Source organism: Leptonotus elevatus, chromosome 3 (genome assembly GCF_054856555.1).
Source record: "Leptonotus elevatus isolate MCC_2025b chromosome 3, RoL_Lele_1.0, whole genome shotgun sequence".
NCBI classification, from domain to species: Eukaryota; Metazoa; Chordata; class Actinopteri; order Syngnathiformes; family Syngnathidae; genus Leptonotus; species Leptonotus elevatus.
Genome location: NC_141241.1, coordinates 8,268,028 through 8,285,867, shown reverse-complemented (window position 1 = coordinate 8,285,867; position 17,840 = coordinate 8,268,028). Strand labels below are relative to the sequence as shown.

General features: G+C 40.5%; 1 protein-coding gene across 4 annotated transcripts in view; it reads left to right on the top strand.

The window, feature by feature from the left end:
- tox3 (TOX high mobility group box family member 3) overlaps positions 1 to 17,840 on the top strand; it is a 72,494-nt gene that overhangs the window by 34,870 nt on the left and 19,784 nt on the right. For all 4 annotated transcript variants that reach the window (XM_086071525.1, XM_086071524.1, XM_086071528.1 and 1 more), the window contains one exon: positions 16,809 to 16,877. In XM_086071525.1, the coding sequence (XP_085927651.1) occupies positions 16,809 to 16,877 (69 nt within the window). The remainder of the gene's footprint in view (positions 1 to 16,808; positions 16,878 to 17,840) is intronic.

Sequence of the window (17,840 nt, the reverse complement as noted above, 5' to 3'; positions counted from 1 at the left end):
TGGAGACGTTTTATTGTGTTGTGATTGTGATTTCAACTTCTTGGTGTATAAATGCTGTGTCTTGATATTTTCGCTTTACACTTGCAATCAATTATAATTATTTAGTTTCCTGCTGCAATTACTGAAACAGATGTTCCTCACACTTGCTACAGTGTATCCGATTTGTGTTGCAAATATAGGTTGTTACATTCATCGAGACACTTGCATGTTCAATAGATATTCACACATTTAGATTTTTTTTTTTTTCAGAAGAACTGACGGGAACTAATTAACAAATTAGAAGGAAAATGTCTCTTTCATTTATCAGCACAGTACTCTCATAAGAGGCAAGCTTCAAGTAGAAACAACAAAGTAGTAAATCAAAGTGGTTTCCTTTGCCAAGTTGGAGCCCCTTGGGAGCTACCTTGGCGCTTAATTAAAATCCAGAAGGATCATGTTTTAAGTGTAGGTGAGCAAGCACTGAATTACAATGACAAATCACACCCCAGAGCACAAGTGCCTTATTTTATTCATTTCTTTCTTTAAAAATAGCAGACTGTTATTTCTTTTGTGTTGCGTAAATTCAATTTGGTATGACAGGCAACCATTTTCGCAGCATTGCGTTGCCGTTTCTGTCTGGAGAACATGCCAAAAAACAGGATTGACATACTGTATTAATCTCTTCATTACCCAAACAGGATTAAAAGGAATTATTATACATTATAATGACGGCTTACTGTTTTCATTGCTTTGCACATGGTGTCACAGAATATAGTCATAATGGTGCAGTATATGATTCCATATCAATATATTTTTTATTTATAGTAAACGAATGCTTGGCGTTAAAGCTTGTAGGGTATTACGGAATTTGAACGTCTCAAACAGGATCTTTTCAAATTTGCACCGCTTAGAAACAAAATATTTTTATTTCCATTTTCTCCTATGAGGAAAAAATCATTTCAGACTACCAGGATCCCAAGAATGGATTGTGTTTGACCATAGAGTTTCAACTTTATTTCAGTTTTTCAGAGACAATTTTCCTGATCATGCTTACATACTACATTAGATGTCAGAGGCCATGGTGGCCATCCTCTGTGCTGTTCCTGTCCCCGATCTTTCAGTTTGTATGTATGACATTTCCGAAGTGACACTGGCTTGTCTGGGGTCACAACATAGACACAGACAAAAAAAAAAAAGTACAGTATGGAGTCATCTTTTGACGTGAGTGGCCTATATAATGCTGTCTCTTAAAACCAAACTAAATGTTATTTGAACGGGCTCATATATTTTTTTCAGCAAAAAGTCAAATGTTCTTCTACTCACTAATTCAGAGGAAAAACACATTATTTGGAGCCAGGATGAACCAAATAAATATTTATAGACTTTAAGTCCTGATTTACTAGAGGTTTGCATGTGCAAAATCATCGTAAATTGATTGCGTATGCAAATAGATGTGGAATCAGATCTACTATCTCTGCACAATCGGGACGGCATCTGTCAAATGTGATAAATTGCCACTTTGTGGGAGGAGTTTATGCAAATGAATGAATTTAGCACGTGCATTCTGTGCAATAGTGCGTCTAAAAGACAGGTGCAAACCAGCCGGCAAAGCTGTGCTAGCATAGTGTGGCAAAGTGAGGCAGCTGGGAGAACTTTTCCACTTGTGTAAACATTTTTAAAATGCCAACAAGAATGAATACGACACATCATCTTTTCAGCAATGCTATTTTGGAGCTTGTGAATGATCTAGGGGCTGATTTGGAGCCAGTTGCAAGAAGAAATCATGTCATGGCATATGAAAAAACTCATTTCAACTGACAGCTGACATATCTTCTCAATTGGAAACTAATCTCTAAGGGGAGCCTGGGTGGTTGATGACGGACATTCCTAACAATCATATCCATCGCGATTCTCATTCAGTACGATTCAGAATCGATTTTGAATGTCCTAAAATCTTTTTTTAATTTTTTATTATTTTGTACTGTCTTGCCCTTGTTTATGTGTGCCTTTACTGGGAACGCTGTTCATCTTGTACCGGATTTGGCCACTTAAGGGCAGTGTGGTGCCACGCGTTCTGATACACAGTTAAGTCGTAGTCACATTAGAGAGTAGAAGGAAAAAGTCACGATCAAGTTAGGCCATTAAAAGTTGTTTTTTTTTGCAGCGTACGAAGAGCATATGCCTGAAGCGTTTTGTATGAATAGCTGTTCTTTTGAGTGATAAAAGTGCCGCGAGTAGCACGCTAATTAGCATTAGTGAGTCAGACTGGAGTAGATCACGACGATTTTTTGCTCACCTATTTATTGAAGCAGAATTCATTGTCAATCAAATACTTTTGAATCAAAAATTGATTCAGAATCAAATCGCAGACCCAAAATTTTGAATCGAATTGAATCGTGGGACACTCAAAGATTCCCGCCCCTGTCTTATGATGCTGCAAGTGGTTTGTCCAGTTTTAAAAGCCATGTTATGCATGAAGTGCATATACCTGAACATCCAGTTAACACACACACTAATGTTGAAGCAAATCAAACAAATCATGGATTTTCATGCAGTTGTTGGCTTCTGCTAAATCATTGGAATGATTGATTTATTTCCTGCTAATCAATAATAGGTCTGTTTGCCTTCCATTAGCGTCCAAGCTCTTCACTTCAAACTTCATTTTGTGCTCGCAGTGCTCTTCCAAATGTTCCAAGATGAAAACCTCTAGAGCTCCCTAAAGTGCGAATTCCTCTTTTAAATACACCAATCTCCGCCACTTTTGCACCTACAGCATATACCAACAGTGTGCAGTGCCGTGCTGCAATCTGCTGCAATCTGTGACCACGCAATTTAGCGCCCATTATTTGAGATCAAATTGTAAATCAGGCCATAAATGTTGCAAGCATCAGTTCTGTCAGTCAGCACGGTTATTTGGACGATTAGTTTTCACAAAGAACAAGATGAACTTTCCCTATGTTTCCGGTGAAACTGCCCTTCTGGCTGCTGATAAATGAGTTGATGACAAGCTGACAGTGGGAAAGCTGTTTGTAAGCCTCTCTGGCTGGGCGCCCCCCCTGTTGAATGACCAGATTTTCCCATTGTTTTTACATCGATTAATTGGCTTAGAGCTTTTTAGCTTCTGTGGCTTCTTGACCGTGCACCTGGGTGAAGGTGTGTGCACCGTTTTAGAAAGGATTGACAAGAATCTGATGTAGGTGTTAATAAAAAGTGAAGTCCATAAAGCACGAGCTGGCTGACCTCATCTATTTGAGCAGAGAAACTCTCCTTCTGGTCCAACAATGCAGGTCAAGGCTCAAGTACAGAAAATGTCAATGAACCCCTTTCTTTTTAAAGCTGCTCGCAGTGGAGGGGGATGGGCAGAGGAGGGGGCACTAATGGGGTGGATGGAGGAGGAAATCAATACTGCTGGGAGGAGGGGGATGGACGTACAACAGAACATGCAAGGTTGTTTCAATGTGCTGTAATAGCAGAAGAACCAGAGCAATTTATGTAATGATGGTCCTGTTTGTGGGCGTGAAGCAAATGGTCTTCATTCATAATCACTAATTTAATTGTGCTCATTGTGTCAGTTGTGCGTGACAAGCTCAAGTTCCCGGGATTAATTACATGCTTGATCCAATCAATGGCGAAATCAATGGAGGAATAGTGGTTTACCACAAGCTTGTTAGTGTTGTCGTGTCTTCTGCTGTTCCATTATGCGCCGTTTCATTTGCAGTTCAGTTTTAGCTCGAAGGGTGCCGTCTTCCTATAAGCCTATTTATTGGACTGATATAAGCCTATTTATTGGACTCCAAATGATTACCTATTCCAGGGCTAAAAAGTTGTAATTTGTAAAATGACAGCAATTTCATCTAATATAAAATTTGATCTCATTTGGTTCCAATTTTAAAAGTTGTAAGTGTCCCAAAGACATATTTATACGTTTTTAAATGTATTTATTTTGTTATGCTAAAGCATACAGACGCCTCTGAACTGCAGAGAACGGGTGAAGCAATGGTAGTAATTACAAAAATGGCCAGCAGGTGGCAGCAGAGTATAAGAGATCAACCAGGGCAAGCTGGGGGGAAAAAAAACTGATTTCCGCACAGTTCTTAACAGATTTGTGAATAATGATGAAACTTAGCTATATTCTAATGCTAATTGCTGCAAAATGGAAACAGATAGAAATATACCTTTTTTTCCTGATCTTTTCTTTTGGTAGGTTCCATGTTTTTATAGCAATAGAACACTATATTCTGTGGACCTCGCAAAATCAGTCAAAATCCAGTAAAACAGCCAAGAGCAGAAGGGGGGGGGGGTTGCTTCAGTTTCTTACAAATTCTTTACAAATTCTGATTCAAACCTTCTCCTGTATGTTTACTAGGCAGGCTCTTTAATCAAACAATCCACAGCATCATGTTTTCTTCTGTCAACACTATAACCAGGGCTGCTCATAATTAGAATTTATAAATTGCAATGGACACGCCAGATGTCGGCCGGAGGCCTTATTTTTCCCAGATGTGTTTATTGCTTAGTCTTTAAGTTCATCCATGAGGTCGGGAAAAAATGAGCACCAAACAACAACCTCTGGTGCTCATTTGAGAACCACACCATTTTTTTCTATGTGTAGCCCTGACTATAACATTAGTTCAAGTTATAGAAAATGGTTCTAATCCCAAACATTCTATTTAGCATTTCCACAGTCGAATCGAAGCAAAGCTACTACAGCCTCATTCGATACCGTAGAGAGACAACAGAAGGTCAAACTATAGTCCACCTTTCACCTGCACATAAGAACAGACTATTTTTGTACTCTTTTTTTTCTATATTTCTGTATATAATACGTGTATTTAAATAATTCAGAAAACGCTAATAACGAGAGTACACATGTTGTTAATCCATATAAAGGTCTCAAATAATCGTTACCGTAGCACCCATAACACATTATATTCATTTATCTGAACCTTCCATCCAAATAAAGACACTCTGTTCCTCCATCATGCTTCAGGATATATTCTCCTGCTCTTTCCATCTTTACGATGTCTCACTCCTCCCAAATCACATTACCTCGCAAGATGCATGTGTAAGATCGCATAGCCGTGTGAGAAACCTGAGATTGCGTGCAATAATGTGAGAATAGAGCTCACACCCGGGAATTCCAGTGCCCACATTTCCGTTATTTCCATTGCACTGCATATGTCATAGCAGAGAGGCAGGATTGTCTTCTTTAATATAAAAAATGTTCCTTTACAGTCAGGTACTTTGATTTGTTTGTATGTATTCAAACCAAAGAGAAACCTTGAAGTGACATTTGGGAATTTAAATAGCTGCGCAAAACAATAAGAGTGAGACGCTTAGCCTAATGACTCCTGTCACATGGAGAACAGTATCTGCATCTTAGTGCGTCAGGTTTGCTAATAATGCCTTGAGTGTGCTGTCAGTCTCGCAGATGAACGCAAACGAGTCCACCAAGGAGGAAAAGCTTGAAAAAGCTAATTGCCTCTAAAAGCCCACTCAGCCGTTCTGCGACTGCGGCGTGTTCACAGATGCCTTTCCCAGATTTGTTTTAATGCAACTCGGCGACAAAAGACAAGATGAAAAAGTATGAAAATCTAAGCTTTACTACACCAATGCGGTGTCCAAAGCAGCGACCTTTAAAAAGTCTAACCTGCCAATCCCGGTTGTTTTCATAACAAGCAGGATACACTTTCAATCGTGTTTTATTGAAACATTAAACAATACCTGTGAAACAATACAAATGGTGTTTTTTTTAACTGCACATGAAGTATTTCTCTCGAATAAAAATGAAAAGCCTTTTATCATCTCACAGCTGAAGAAGACAGTGGTTAACCTTTTCAAACCAGGAGAGACGTGAGATCTGTGTTCAAGATCGGTTTTATTTGAAACCGACCCCCCAAAATTAAGGACATCAGGGCCGATCTCGATCCCGCCCGATCGATTCGTGCTCCCCTAATGCAAACAGGTGAATATTTCAGCAAATAGGACACATACTACAGAAAAGCACAACATTGTGGCAAGTTATGTACTAATGATTAAAAAAATAATAATTAAACTGAAATTACAAAACATTTGGATCTTTATCAAGCTGCAACTGACTGGAACAAAGTGCCGATTACGTTTTCCATCCAGTTGCAGGAAAAGTTGGGTCACACAATCTGCATTATGTACATTGTCGTGATTTCACTTAAATTTGGCCCGTCTGTTGCCGTTTATTCCCTGCCAACTTGTTGATTGTCAGTTTTTAGAAGACACATTTCTGGAGAGCGGCCCGAGAGTATTTGCAGTGCCGGACCTCTGTCGGGGGGTGCCAAGCAACACAGCCACAAATTGGAATGTGGCGCAGCTCTGGGAGCGCTGCCAGGATTTAAATTAGACAATAACCTCTGCTCTCTCCATATTGCTTCTCTTTTCCAGCTGCAGGCCCGGGCAATTTGTTTAATACAGTCGAGCCCCGCGCTATATAATAGACTGATATACGAGTCGTCGCTCAGCAGTTTGTGTGTTTCAGATTTATAGAGATTGAACAACTGGTTGTGCGTATATGTTTGCTGCAGGTTTATGCTATGAATACCAGTGAGGAGACAGGCGTCACCGAGGCTTTGTCTCACTAAAGGAAGGAGAAACAGATGAGCTTGTATTGATATTCTGTGTTTTATTTTCCTTCCAACCCTGTATGTACACTTAATGATGCTCCAAAGCTAACACAGCAGCCCACTTCATACCAAACTCGTTTAACTGGATTGAACATGACTTTGCATCCCAAATGAGCATGCACTAAAAATAGGTTGACAAAAATCTGCTTCTTTACTACTTCCTGCATTGCAGGCTTTGGGGAAAGTGGATTGTGTTTATTTCACATTCCATAAGCCTGTTATAAAAGGTGTATTAGCCAATAATAGCACAGTGGGGAGAGACAAATGTGTGTGAGAGGGAGAGAGATTATATTTATATAGAGAGAGAAAAAACCCCCATTAATTATTGCGCAATCGGTTTGAAGTTGTGAAAATGTATTAAAAAACAAAAACAGCAACATCAAAAAGTTTAGATTATGCCTATCTTCATCCGGTCAGATATTTTGAAAATGAGATGCCTGTCAGAAGCAGAGAGCTGTGAATACATTTCTTGCTTGCTTTCACTAACTGTGAACATCTCGAAGGGCTGGGGGGTGATAATCTACAATTGACTGATTTAAGCTAATTTGTTAAAATACGTTTTTAATTTCTACATTTATTTAGAATTATTTTTTACACATTCATACATTTGGGTATTTTTTTTTTTGTACAAGTAGCTAAGTTGATGTGTCGAATCTGCTGCTCCGCGTCATTCACTTGCATTTACCTAAAGTATGCTAGCTTCTGATTAGTTAGCGTTTAGTCAGCTGACGGGATCAGGAAGTGTTGTCGCTCGAGCTGCCGTGTATGACAAGTAAAGTTTAAATTCAGAATGAATCCGCCTCCGTCCTGCCTTTTCATTTTTTACAGTGTCCCATTAACCGCCAACGACTCCTCAAATTGGACTATAGCAACGCATGTATTTCTCATAAGTTTCTGAGTTTTCTCTCTCGCAAATCTTTCACTTTATAAGTTTTCTTCTCGCAATACAGTGTATTGCCCCCACGCTCTAAAAATATATATGTTTATACAAGGCTCTAATATGCCGTTGTAAAAATGCCTATTGGAGGTTTATCCACGTTTTTTTGTTTTTTTCAAATAATTTTTGGGATTACTTTTTTCCTATACATTTTTAATAGGTGTCAATTATACACAAGTTTTTGCTATTTTCAGGCTGGCCCAGTCAGTGTTCATTTTTTTACTGAACATAGTGGAGGTCCCCTGAATACTGTGAGCGGTATAGCAGCACTGTAGCAACACTCATACGTGGCTACAGCGATAGTCAACGGCTCATTATTTCATACCAACACCATGTCAATTCACTTTTAACACCGCAATATCGTGAATATTGTGACATCACTACTAAATAATTGTCACATTCTTTTTGAGCTCTTCTGAAACTCACAGAAGAGCGAGCTTAGTCCAAATACACTGAGAGCATCTTAGACATTCTTCAAAGCTTCGAGCAACAAACAGCCTGAAGATGATGTGTGTGTGTGTGCGTGTGTGTGTGTGTGTGTGTTCAAGCTGCGACAACAAGAGCCCCACCATTAGGCCTCTCATGACACTGCCACTTGAGCTTCAGTGTTCATGCACTAGCACCAGCCGTTGTGGCAAGGCTTCACCATATTTCGGAGGCCCTCTTCATCTCCTACGCTTCTTTTGTGGCCAGCGGCCAATGGCTGCTTATCCCGCAAGATCAAAGATGGCGCCCCTTTCAGCTGGTAGCTTTCTTGTAGGATGGTTTCATCTCAAGGCAGCAAAAAACAAAAAGGATGTTGGATGTTGACCTAAACTACGACAATGTTGACATACTGAGCTCAGGCAACAGGGCCAGCACAAATAACGCTGAGATTGCTATTGTGGTGTGTTTTTTTTTATTTTTTATTCAATACATGATGCTAGTTAATGAGTCAATCATGCCAACAGTCAGTGGAACCTTGTAAGTCAAACAATTGAGAATTTGTCTATACTTTTACTGCTCCCTAAAAATTGAAGTTTGAACAGCTGTTATGCACGACTCGTGCAAACTATGGAAAGCATATGTTTGAGAATAAAAGGATTAACTCAGGTCGTCTGTTTAGCATTTTTGTTGACTTTATATAGTAGCACGCCCACGCTCATAACTCAAAACATTTGTATCTCAAATCATCTTTACCCACTGAAATGAATGCAAGTGTCATTAATTCATTCCAGCCCCCCCCCCCCCCCAAAAAAAAAGTAATTCGTTTTTTAACACCCTTCATATGAGAGTGTTGATAAACAGCTTGAAGTATTTATTAATTAAATCTCAATTTGAATATGTGACATGACCAGGTCACAGACTATACACTTCCTGTGCAGTTTATTACATTGACGTTGGAAAAAGAATGGAAGTAAAATAAATACAACAAGTGACAATAATGGTCTACAAAAGCAACTAAAGAAGTCGTTGTAGTAGTACAAAAAATATCTTGAAATCTAATCCAAAATGTCGAAATTCTTTGGTGGTTTGTGCCCTAAAAATCACAGTTGTCATAGTGATACCCCCAGGAAGTAAAGACAAGCAGCAATTTGTCAAAACTTATTGTACTCTGCATTAAATGAAATGGAAAACATCTTGCAAATACGCTCTCCCCCCGGTCCGTTTGTCTCATCAATCAAGTGAGCTGTGTGTACTGAATAGAAATTCAGCCCTGAGGAATATACTGAAGCTAACAATAGCATGCCTTCAACAATGTCGTAAAGAATGAGTCCCTCTTGTTAGTTGAGCTTGAAGAAGAATAACGGCACAGCAATCTCCATCTTAGTTTTGATGTGTCAAAGGGAGTGGATTTCTTTGACACCTGGACTCCAAGTAGATTTACAGCAGGAGTTTAAACTGCGCGCTGAGATAATCAACAAGACCAGAACTGAACTAAATCATCGCCATCCTAAGTCCTGGTCCTACCACTGAGATGACATTCAGCGATGCTTGGAACAAACTTCCCTTCGGCGCTGCCCTTCTTGAGGACTGGTCGTCCTAATAGTGGAAGACAGTGCTGGGTCGGGGGAGTAATGATTTTAGCTTTAAACTGAATTAACTATTGATTCAACGGCAGCCCACTGTGTGGACGTGCTGTTCTGTAGACTTGCTTTTCCAAACGTAGCCCTCTGCACATATGAGGAGATACATCTATATATGTCAGCTCAGCACTGTATCCACGGTAGCCTGCTGGGCTTGAATGGGCCCTGTGAGGGCTACAGAAGCAGCTGCACACTGTTTATGCTGAATGAGCTTGTAGAGGAGCACAGATTTTGGAGATGGAATCTCTGGTAGTGTATCCCACCAGGATTTCTTTTTTTCTATGTACAAGGGTCGCTGTTTTATTTAGAACATGTTCTTAAATCCACGGTTCCACCAAACGTTTTTGTATCAATTAAATCCTGCAGTTTGTTGGCGGGATGGCAAACGCTACATTGGCTATTTACTGAATACCGTGACATCATAGCATGCCACCACCTACCTAAGAGTACTGTGCTAAAAAAATAATCGATACGAGAATATATATATATATATATATATTTTTTTTTTGCGTCCTTATTTATCTATTTAACTTGATTTCAAGACATTATTTTGGAATGAAGATCAGCACCTCCAAATCCGAGACCATGGTCCTCAGTCGGAAAAGGGTGGCGTGCCCTCTCCGGGTCGGAAATGAGGTCCTGCCCAAAGTGGAGTGAGTTCAAGTATCTTGAGGTCTTGTTCACGGGTGAGGGAAGGATGGAGCGGGAGATCGACAGGCGGATCGGTGCCGCGTCTGCAGTGATGCGGACTCTGTATCGGTCGTTGTGGTGTGAAGAAGGAGCTGAGCCAAAAGGCGAAGTTCTCGATTTACCGGTCAATCTACGTTCCTACACTCACGTATGGTCACGAGCTGTGGGTTGTGACCAAAAGAAAAAGATCCTGGATACAAGTGGCCGAAATGGGTTTCCTCCGCAGGGTGTCCAGGCTTTCACTTAGAGAGAGGGTGAGAAGCTCGGTCATACGGGAGGAACTCAGAGTCAAGCCGCTACTCCTCCACGTTGAGAGGAGCCAGTTGAGGTGGCTCGAGCACCTGGTTTGGACGCCTTTTGGACGCCTCCCTAGAGAGGTGTTCCGAGCATGTCCCACCGGCGGGAGTCCCCGGGGACGATACAGGACACGCTGGAGAGACTATGTCTCTCAGCTGGCCTTGGAACGCCCTGGGAAGGAGCTGATTGAAGTGGCTGGGGAGAGGGAAGTCTGGGTTTTCCTCCTAAAGCTGCTGCCCCCCCGCGACCCGCCGTCAGTGACGATTCAAGTCAGCTGTTTCACTGTGAAGCCGTCGGGAGTAACTTCAAAATAAGAGCACATCATGGCATTAATCTCCATATATTATTTGGTATGGTAACGTTTATATTGAGGTTGGCCTTCTCACCCCGTGTTACCATTATCAGCAATATTTCTACAGCTGGCTCGACTGTCCTCCTGACGTTGTACGCTAAATAAGCGGATACCCGAGGCAGAAAAAAATGCCTCAAAAAGAAAAAAGAGCTCATACTGTATTGGGCGTTCTAATCCTGCGAGATCTCGTAGTCAGCGATCTCGTCCCATCGCTTCATATGACTGTTTTCATAAAAATGTATATAAAGTAATGTAACATGATCAGGATACATTTGAAGGCCATGTGTCATGATACACACGTATTGCGATACGTATCAATATAAGTGGACTATGTCTAATATCGCTATACTTGGGCTGATAAAAACGATAAATGTAGCAGAAATGCATGCCTAAATGTTTCAGAACTTTACCAAATGTGAAGCGCTGACATGGTTGGCTGAGCTCTAAAGGAAATTGAGAGAAATAACGCTGTGTGTGTGTATTTTAAACTGCCATCTCTGTACTGCAGAACATATTAGCATAAGTGTCATGTTCCAGAGGCCTTGGCTCGATTGTAAAATCGCTTGTCAGCAGTTTATGTGATGGTGGAAATAAGGGGGTTGAGTTAGTTTAGTGGTTTCTAATTAGCTAAACTGTTATGACATGTGTGACTGTACCTTTTTGAAAAACTGCTAAAGCTAATATAACATTTCTAAGAATGGCCGCACCATGTGTTTTCCCGTGATTTCCTATCTCTCGTACGCCGTTGACAAGGCAATATTTGATGTTCAAATGATGTTAACGCATGCAGACATTGATGGTCCTCAACTGCGGATCTTAGCGTTCCCCGCTCATGTTTGCTGATTTGTGGCTACGCCATCAGATTCAGGGTCACGTGGGGTCATATCGGTGCAATATTGTGTTCACCCCAAAGGTTGAAATAAATTTGTGCAGGATAATAGCTGCAAAATGCCTTATTTCCCACCGGACTTTCTTTCTTTCGCACAAATATTCCTGCGCTGGGATATAAAGAAAAGGTGTGAAAGGGGTAGAAAACATCTCAAAATTGACACAGACAAAAGAAAATATACTTGTATTTATGTGGCGTGCTGGGTTTAGATAGACAGCAGTGTCTGTTCACATTGAGCTCAGCAACTGTGTCGAGCTCTTAATACTCGCTTATTGAAGAAATGTGCTCAGAGGAATACAAACACTGTGTGGCTTTCTCTTCATGCTGCTAAATTTCATCAAGCGAATCTGCCATAAGCCTCCATTTTCTATTAAAACTGCAATGCATTTTTATTGAATGCACGTAACGCCGTTGCCTCTTGACATTTCAGATGAATGCATTTAAGAAGTGGCGTTATAAAAATAAATCGACTTTCTTCTGTTGCACGATATTTTTACTATATATGGTGCACTGTATACCATATATACTATGTTGCACTATAGATTGATATATGGATGGATTTACAGTAAATATACTGTATTTTTTAGGGGGTGACATTTTGTTGGTGTACCATGGATTTGTTTTTGTTTTTGTATGTGAAATGTGCTCCTTAGCCCAGTAAAGGTTGGGAAACATTGATGTTGACGTCCAGTATATGCACTTTATTGACACTGGAAAAGGAAGGGAAAGTAATAAAAAGCACTTCAGTTAGAACATAATGCTTTCCATTCTATATACATAGACATTCATTTGTCCCATCATTTTTAATTACAGAGCCTTCATTGTCTGCGCTGACCCGTTTTACCGTCAGCTGCACGGCCCCTCCGATCACACTTAATTTCATCTGGCATCGGACTCCAAGAACACCAAGCACCTCCTCCTCCTCTTTGGAAAAAAAAATGAATTGGGAATAACAATCCCAATCTCCACAGAGGCCTTTCAGCCCCCTCTGCTCGGAGACATGAAACAGCTTTTAGCGGCGAAGATTGATACAGGTGGCAGGGGATGTTTTCTCAAGATGTTCACAGAGCACATTAGTAAGCACACTTAAAGGGCCCCCTTGAAAGCCAATAAAAACATAGAGCCCCGCAGGGACGCCACATCGCTAATTATCACTTTGACGATCCTGATCGATGTCCGCGCGTTCGCTGTGCAGCTCAACCTTACCCGTCTGTTGATGTTTGTGTATCTGACACATGGCGTACTGATGTATAAACTCTTGCGTGCTCATGAAGTTGTCATCTTCATTAACCGGTCATGTATGACATATCAAGTAATTGTGTTGACTATGGATGCCACCTCAAAATGCGCATAGAACTGGCAGCTCCTTTTGCTTCTCTGTAAGGTTTGCTGTTGTTTTTTCCAGTACATAATTATTGCAACTATACCCGTCATTCCGGCATTGTAGAATTCCTAGGGTCATCAGATGTCCTGTTTTCACTCCCAGCCATTTTCACTGGAGCAACTCCCTTCGCTCCCGGATGGTTTATTGGATTTTGACTGATTTTGCAAGGCTCACAGAATATTGTGTTCTATTGCTATAAAAACATACAACCTACCTAAATAAAGATTTTTTTTTTATTTCTATCTGTTTCCGTTTTGCATCAATTAATTAGCATTAGAATATAGCTTAGTTTCATCATTATTCACAAATCTGTTGAAAACACTGGGAAAAAGAGCTTGTATTGCAACATGGCCCTGGTTGATCTCTTATACTCTTCTGCCATCTGCTGGCCGTTTTTGGTAATAACTACAGTTGCTTTAAGTGACCTTTTCATGTCAGAGGCTGCATCATAGCCTTTTGTATGCTCTAGCATAAGAAAAAACAACAACATATAAATATGTTTTTGGGACCATGGCAATATTTAAAATATAACATTTTGGGGAGCAAATGAGTTAAAGCAACACTAAGGTTAGGGTTAAGGCGACGCCATATGGACAAAAGTGGTATTGTTATATTTGAAAGAAGATCACATTTTCTATGAGGACAAGCGCATTGCGTCGTTTTTTTTTTAGCTCACTCCGAGCGAGTGAAATACGACCAATGTTGATCCTTGGCTGTCCTTTTATCCGGGGGTAGCTTTTGACGTATGCCATAAAGCAGTCAGCACATTTGTAGTTTTTTTGCTGCAGTGTTCCTACCATTCAACTAGTTTTAAGTCAATGTTTCATCAGAAGAGTTATGAAAATATTTTACTATGATTGAAAAGTTCCTTAGTGCTACTTTAAAAGTAAATTCAACTGTAAATTATTTCCTATTTACTTCCAAATTCAAGTTTATGTTGTCATTGGCATCCGCATCTAATTAGTAGCAGGACGGATATACGTTGCAGGCGGTGACCAAACTAGAACTACTTTTTGCTTTTGCATCTAAGAATCATGGGAAATGTAGTCGTACTGTCCACTGCGGTCGCTAGTCAGACAACGCAATCTGAGCACAGCCAGCTCCCAATAGCTGTCGGGATCAAGCAACAAAGGGTGGCTAATAACAGTCAACCAAGATAGCATTTAGCATTTCGCGTCTCTGTGACTGTTGTCAAAATGTACTCAAACAGTGTATGAAGTACGCTGAGTATAGTCAGTGAATGGGTTGAGGCAACCTCACAAAATATCCACACTATCTCATTTATTGTCATCCACTTCCTCTCTTTGGGCTAACCCGCTTCTTAAGTCTTCGAAAGTGGAGAATTGCCAGGTTGACTTTTGATACTACTTCTCTCCCACCATCCACTTACAATTCCCACTCAGACCAATGTTCCTCCTGTCTAAGCAGACGAGGACATCTCTGAGACTCCAGTTTGCCATCTAAGTGACGGAGAAACACTTTCCAAGATAAGTTCAGCTTTTGGGTTAATTATCAGTTTGGTACGTTCGGCTCTCCCGGTCCAACCAGGGTTGAGCAGGACATCTTTAGGTGCGATGGCACCAGAGGCTGCGAACCACCTGCTCCGACAACCACTTCTCGTTGATGCGGAACACTGTTAACATAGCTCCCCCACCCCATCCTCTGCTCACTCTCGCTTTCCCTCCAGGGCACAGACTAATTAATGGATACCATTCCTAGTTGATTAGCCCAAGTCCTTTCGGTAATTACATTCGCATACTAACCGCTCGGAATAAAAGGAGATGGGAAAAACGGGCACAAAAGGCTGGGAAATATATGTATGCACTTCATGCATTGGCTCTGATCTTAATTTGTTTCTGCTATTGTTTTGCCCCCGCAAAGATAAGACGTCGTTTTATTTCTTCTTCTTCTCATCAACTGCCGTTGCAAGACACACACACAATAGACCGATGAAACATAAGAAGTTTAACGAAGAACCCGCGATTCTTACACCACCCCCCAACCCAAACCGGGTCTTGCGTGGGTCGGGTCCACTCCACACAGAGATGCATTGTGCTGCCTGACCCAGCTGCTAGCCCGTAATTCTTCATTCTATGTCCTATTGTTCCGACCTTTCACCACGCTTGTGTCCCCAAAGAAAGGAAGTGGCTGCCACTTTTCCAGCAGGCCACGCATGGGTCAGGAAGGGGGTTTCAGAGGTTGTGAAAACATGATATTTCTTTGCAAAGTGCTTGATTTTAGTAGCTTAAACACGCAGGTGACATTTATAGCCGCCATTACTTTAATACAGGAATTCCCAAACTATAGTGCACGTCCTTTAGGGGGTGCACAAGATTAGAAGTGTAATGGTGGTCCGTTAAAAATAATGACACAATATCAGCGCTGTTGTGATGGTGAAAGGGGTGCGCACCTTAATTGATTTGTGATAAAAGCTTTCTGACTTTTTTCTTCCTCTTTTTTTGGACGGTGCAGGAGGGAGGAGGGTGCGTGAACTGTTGAAGGGTTTAAGGGCTTGTGTGAGCTTGGGAAAGGCTTGTAGCACCCAATAATGTAATAACTCTTACAAATGTGATCAAATATGCACTTAACTCGATCAGAAATGTAATAAAAGAAAATAATGTCATAAATCCAGCAATAACGTAATAAAAATAAATATTTTCATACCACGTTACTAAACAACATCAAAACTCTGATGTAACAGTGGACGTCTTTGACTAGGCGGAGCTTACTTTGATTAAGGCGGAGCTTACTTTCATTTAATATCTGCAGATTTGGTTTAACACTAAGTAGATCAACTCTGTCAATTAACACTGACCTGCATTTCAATCAGACCGTGTTACAAATACACTTTGAGGGTTAAAATCAACTCTGAAACATTTAACACCACAATTTTAACACTCCAATTTTTGCTGTGCATGTGTAACAGTCTGCCATTGAATGAACATGAACATATATGTTACATTATCTGTCAAATTTTACATGATCAGCTTTGACAATAAAATGTAATAAATCAACATTATTGGTGAAATTATTACACTGATGAGTTTCATTACATTTTTGATTAAGTGCAAAATGTTTTACATTTACAGGAAATGATTACATTATAAGGTGCTACAAGGCTGCTCTAATGCCAACAGCTATGACTACCACCACTCACATTAACTCGCTCTGATTACCCTGTGTCACACTCCCACACATACGTATAACACACTCGACCTGACGTGCTATCGCTACTCGCCCACAGGTTGTGTGAAGTTAATAAGCCGCTAGTGCATCTTGATACTTGTCTTTGTCATGCAAACGCACTTAATTGTCATTCCCCGAAAGCGCTGAATAGTCAGAGCGGCGTCTCATTACTTTCCACTTTGAATCAGCCCGGGCCTCTCCGAGTGACACAATCAAAGTGGTGGCGTGGCCCCCAAAAAAAAAAAAAAAAGCGGGTTAAGGCTAGTGTGTAAACATTGGGATGTGAGAGGCGCGCTTGAGTGACAGCAGTCCACTATGAGCAGAGCGGCAAGTTGATGGTTTTTTTTTGTCGTTTCTTTTCCCCCCTTTCAGTTCCAGAACAACAACAACAACTACATGAACATGTCAGAAGCCAACGGCGCCCTGCTGACTGCCAGTGATGTGAGTATACATGACTTTGAGCAGTACATGTGATTTTAAGGATAGAATGTTCCTGCCGATAAATCGTGTTTTTTTTTTTTAAGGAACGTTCTGCTATCTGTCTTTTTGTGTGCGTAGTTGTTTATGCTAAAGTAACGGTTGTTTAAAATCCATTCTAATTTGTTTGTGTTCAGAACTAAGTCTTTCTAAAGAAACATGCAAAAAAATAAAATACAAATATTTTATTATTATGAGATTTTTTTTGTCCTTTTTGCCATCGCTGGGATCCTATTGTTGTGATCTTTAAAAATAAGTAAAAAAAAGTGCTTTAACCAAAAGAAAATGCAAAACCGACCTCTTGAGTTAATCCTTCAGACGCCCAATGAGCTGAACTCTCAGGAGATTTGATGATGGCACTTCAACCTCTATATTTCTGCCTGACTTGAGGCATATTTCTCCTGATTATCATATTTCGATTTTATTTGGAAAATCATTTCTTTTGGTCGTGTGATGAAGTGGCTATAAAATTGAAAAAAATGTGTTATTTAAAGAAGAAGAAGAAGAAGGAACATAGCTTTCCTTCCTTGGTAATCTTTCAGTATCATTTCCATTCAGTTCATTCTTTTCATTGGCCCCATTCCATGAATAATAGAGCTCTTTTTCATTTCTTTGTGCCTCATAATTCACCACTTCTTAGCATCAATTCCAATATAATAAGCCCAATACGCCATGAAGCCCTCTCTACTTTTCATATGGATGAATTCCTGTTACTGCATTCCGCTCTGTTATTTTTATTGCCTGAAACATTTGTGCCTCGTTGTTTGTCCCGAGACCCAGAGACAACAGCTATCGTGCTTACATCTTGCATTGTCTGCTGCTGACGTCCAAGGAGCTGACGTTGATGTGATGTGATTGCACTCGGTTAGAGATGCTCTGATATACTGGAAATATGACAATGTTTCACTTCTCAAAGATGTATTGGAG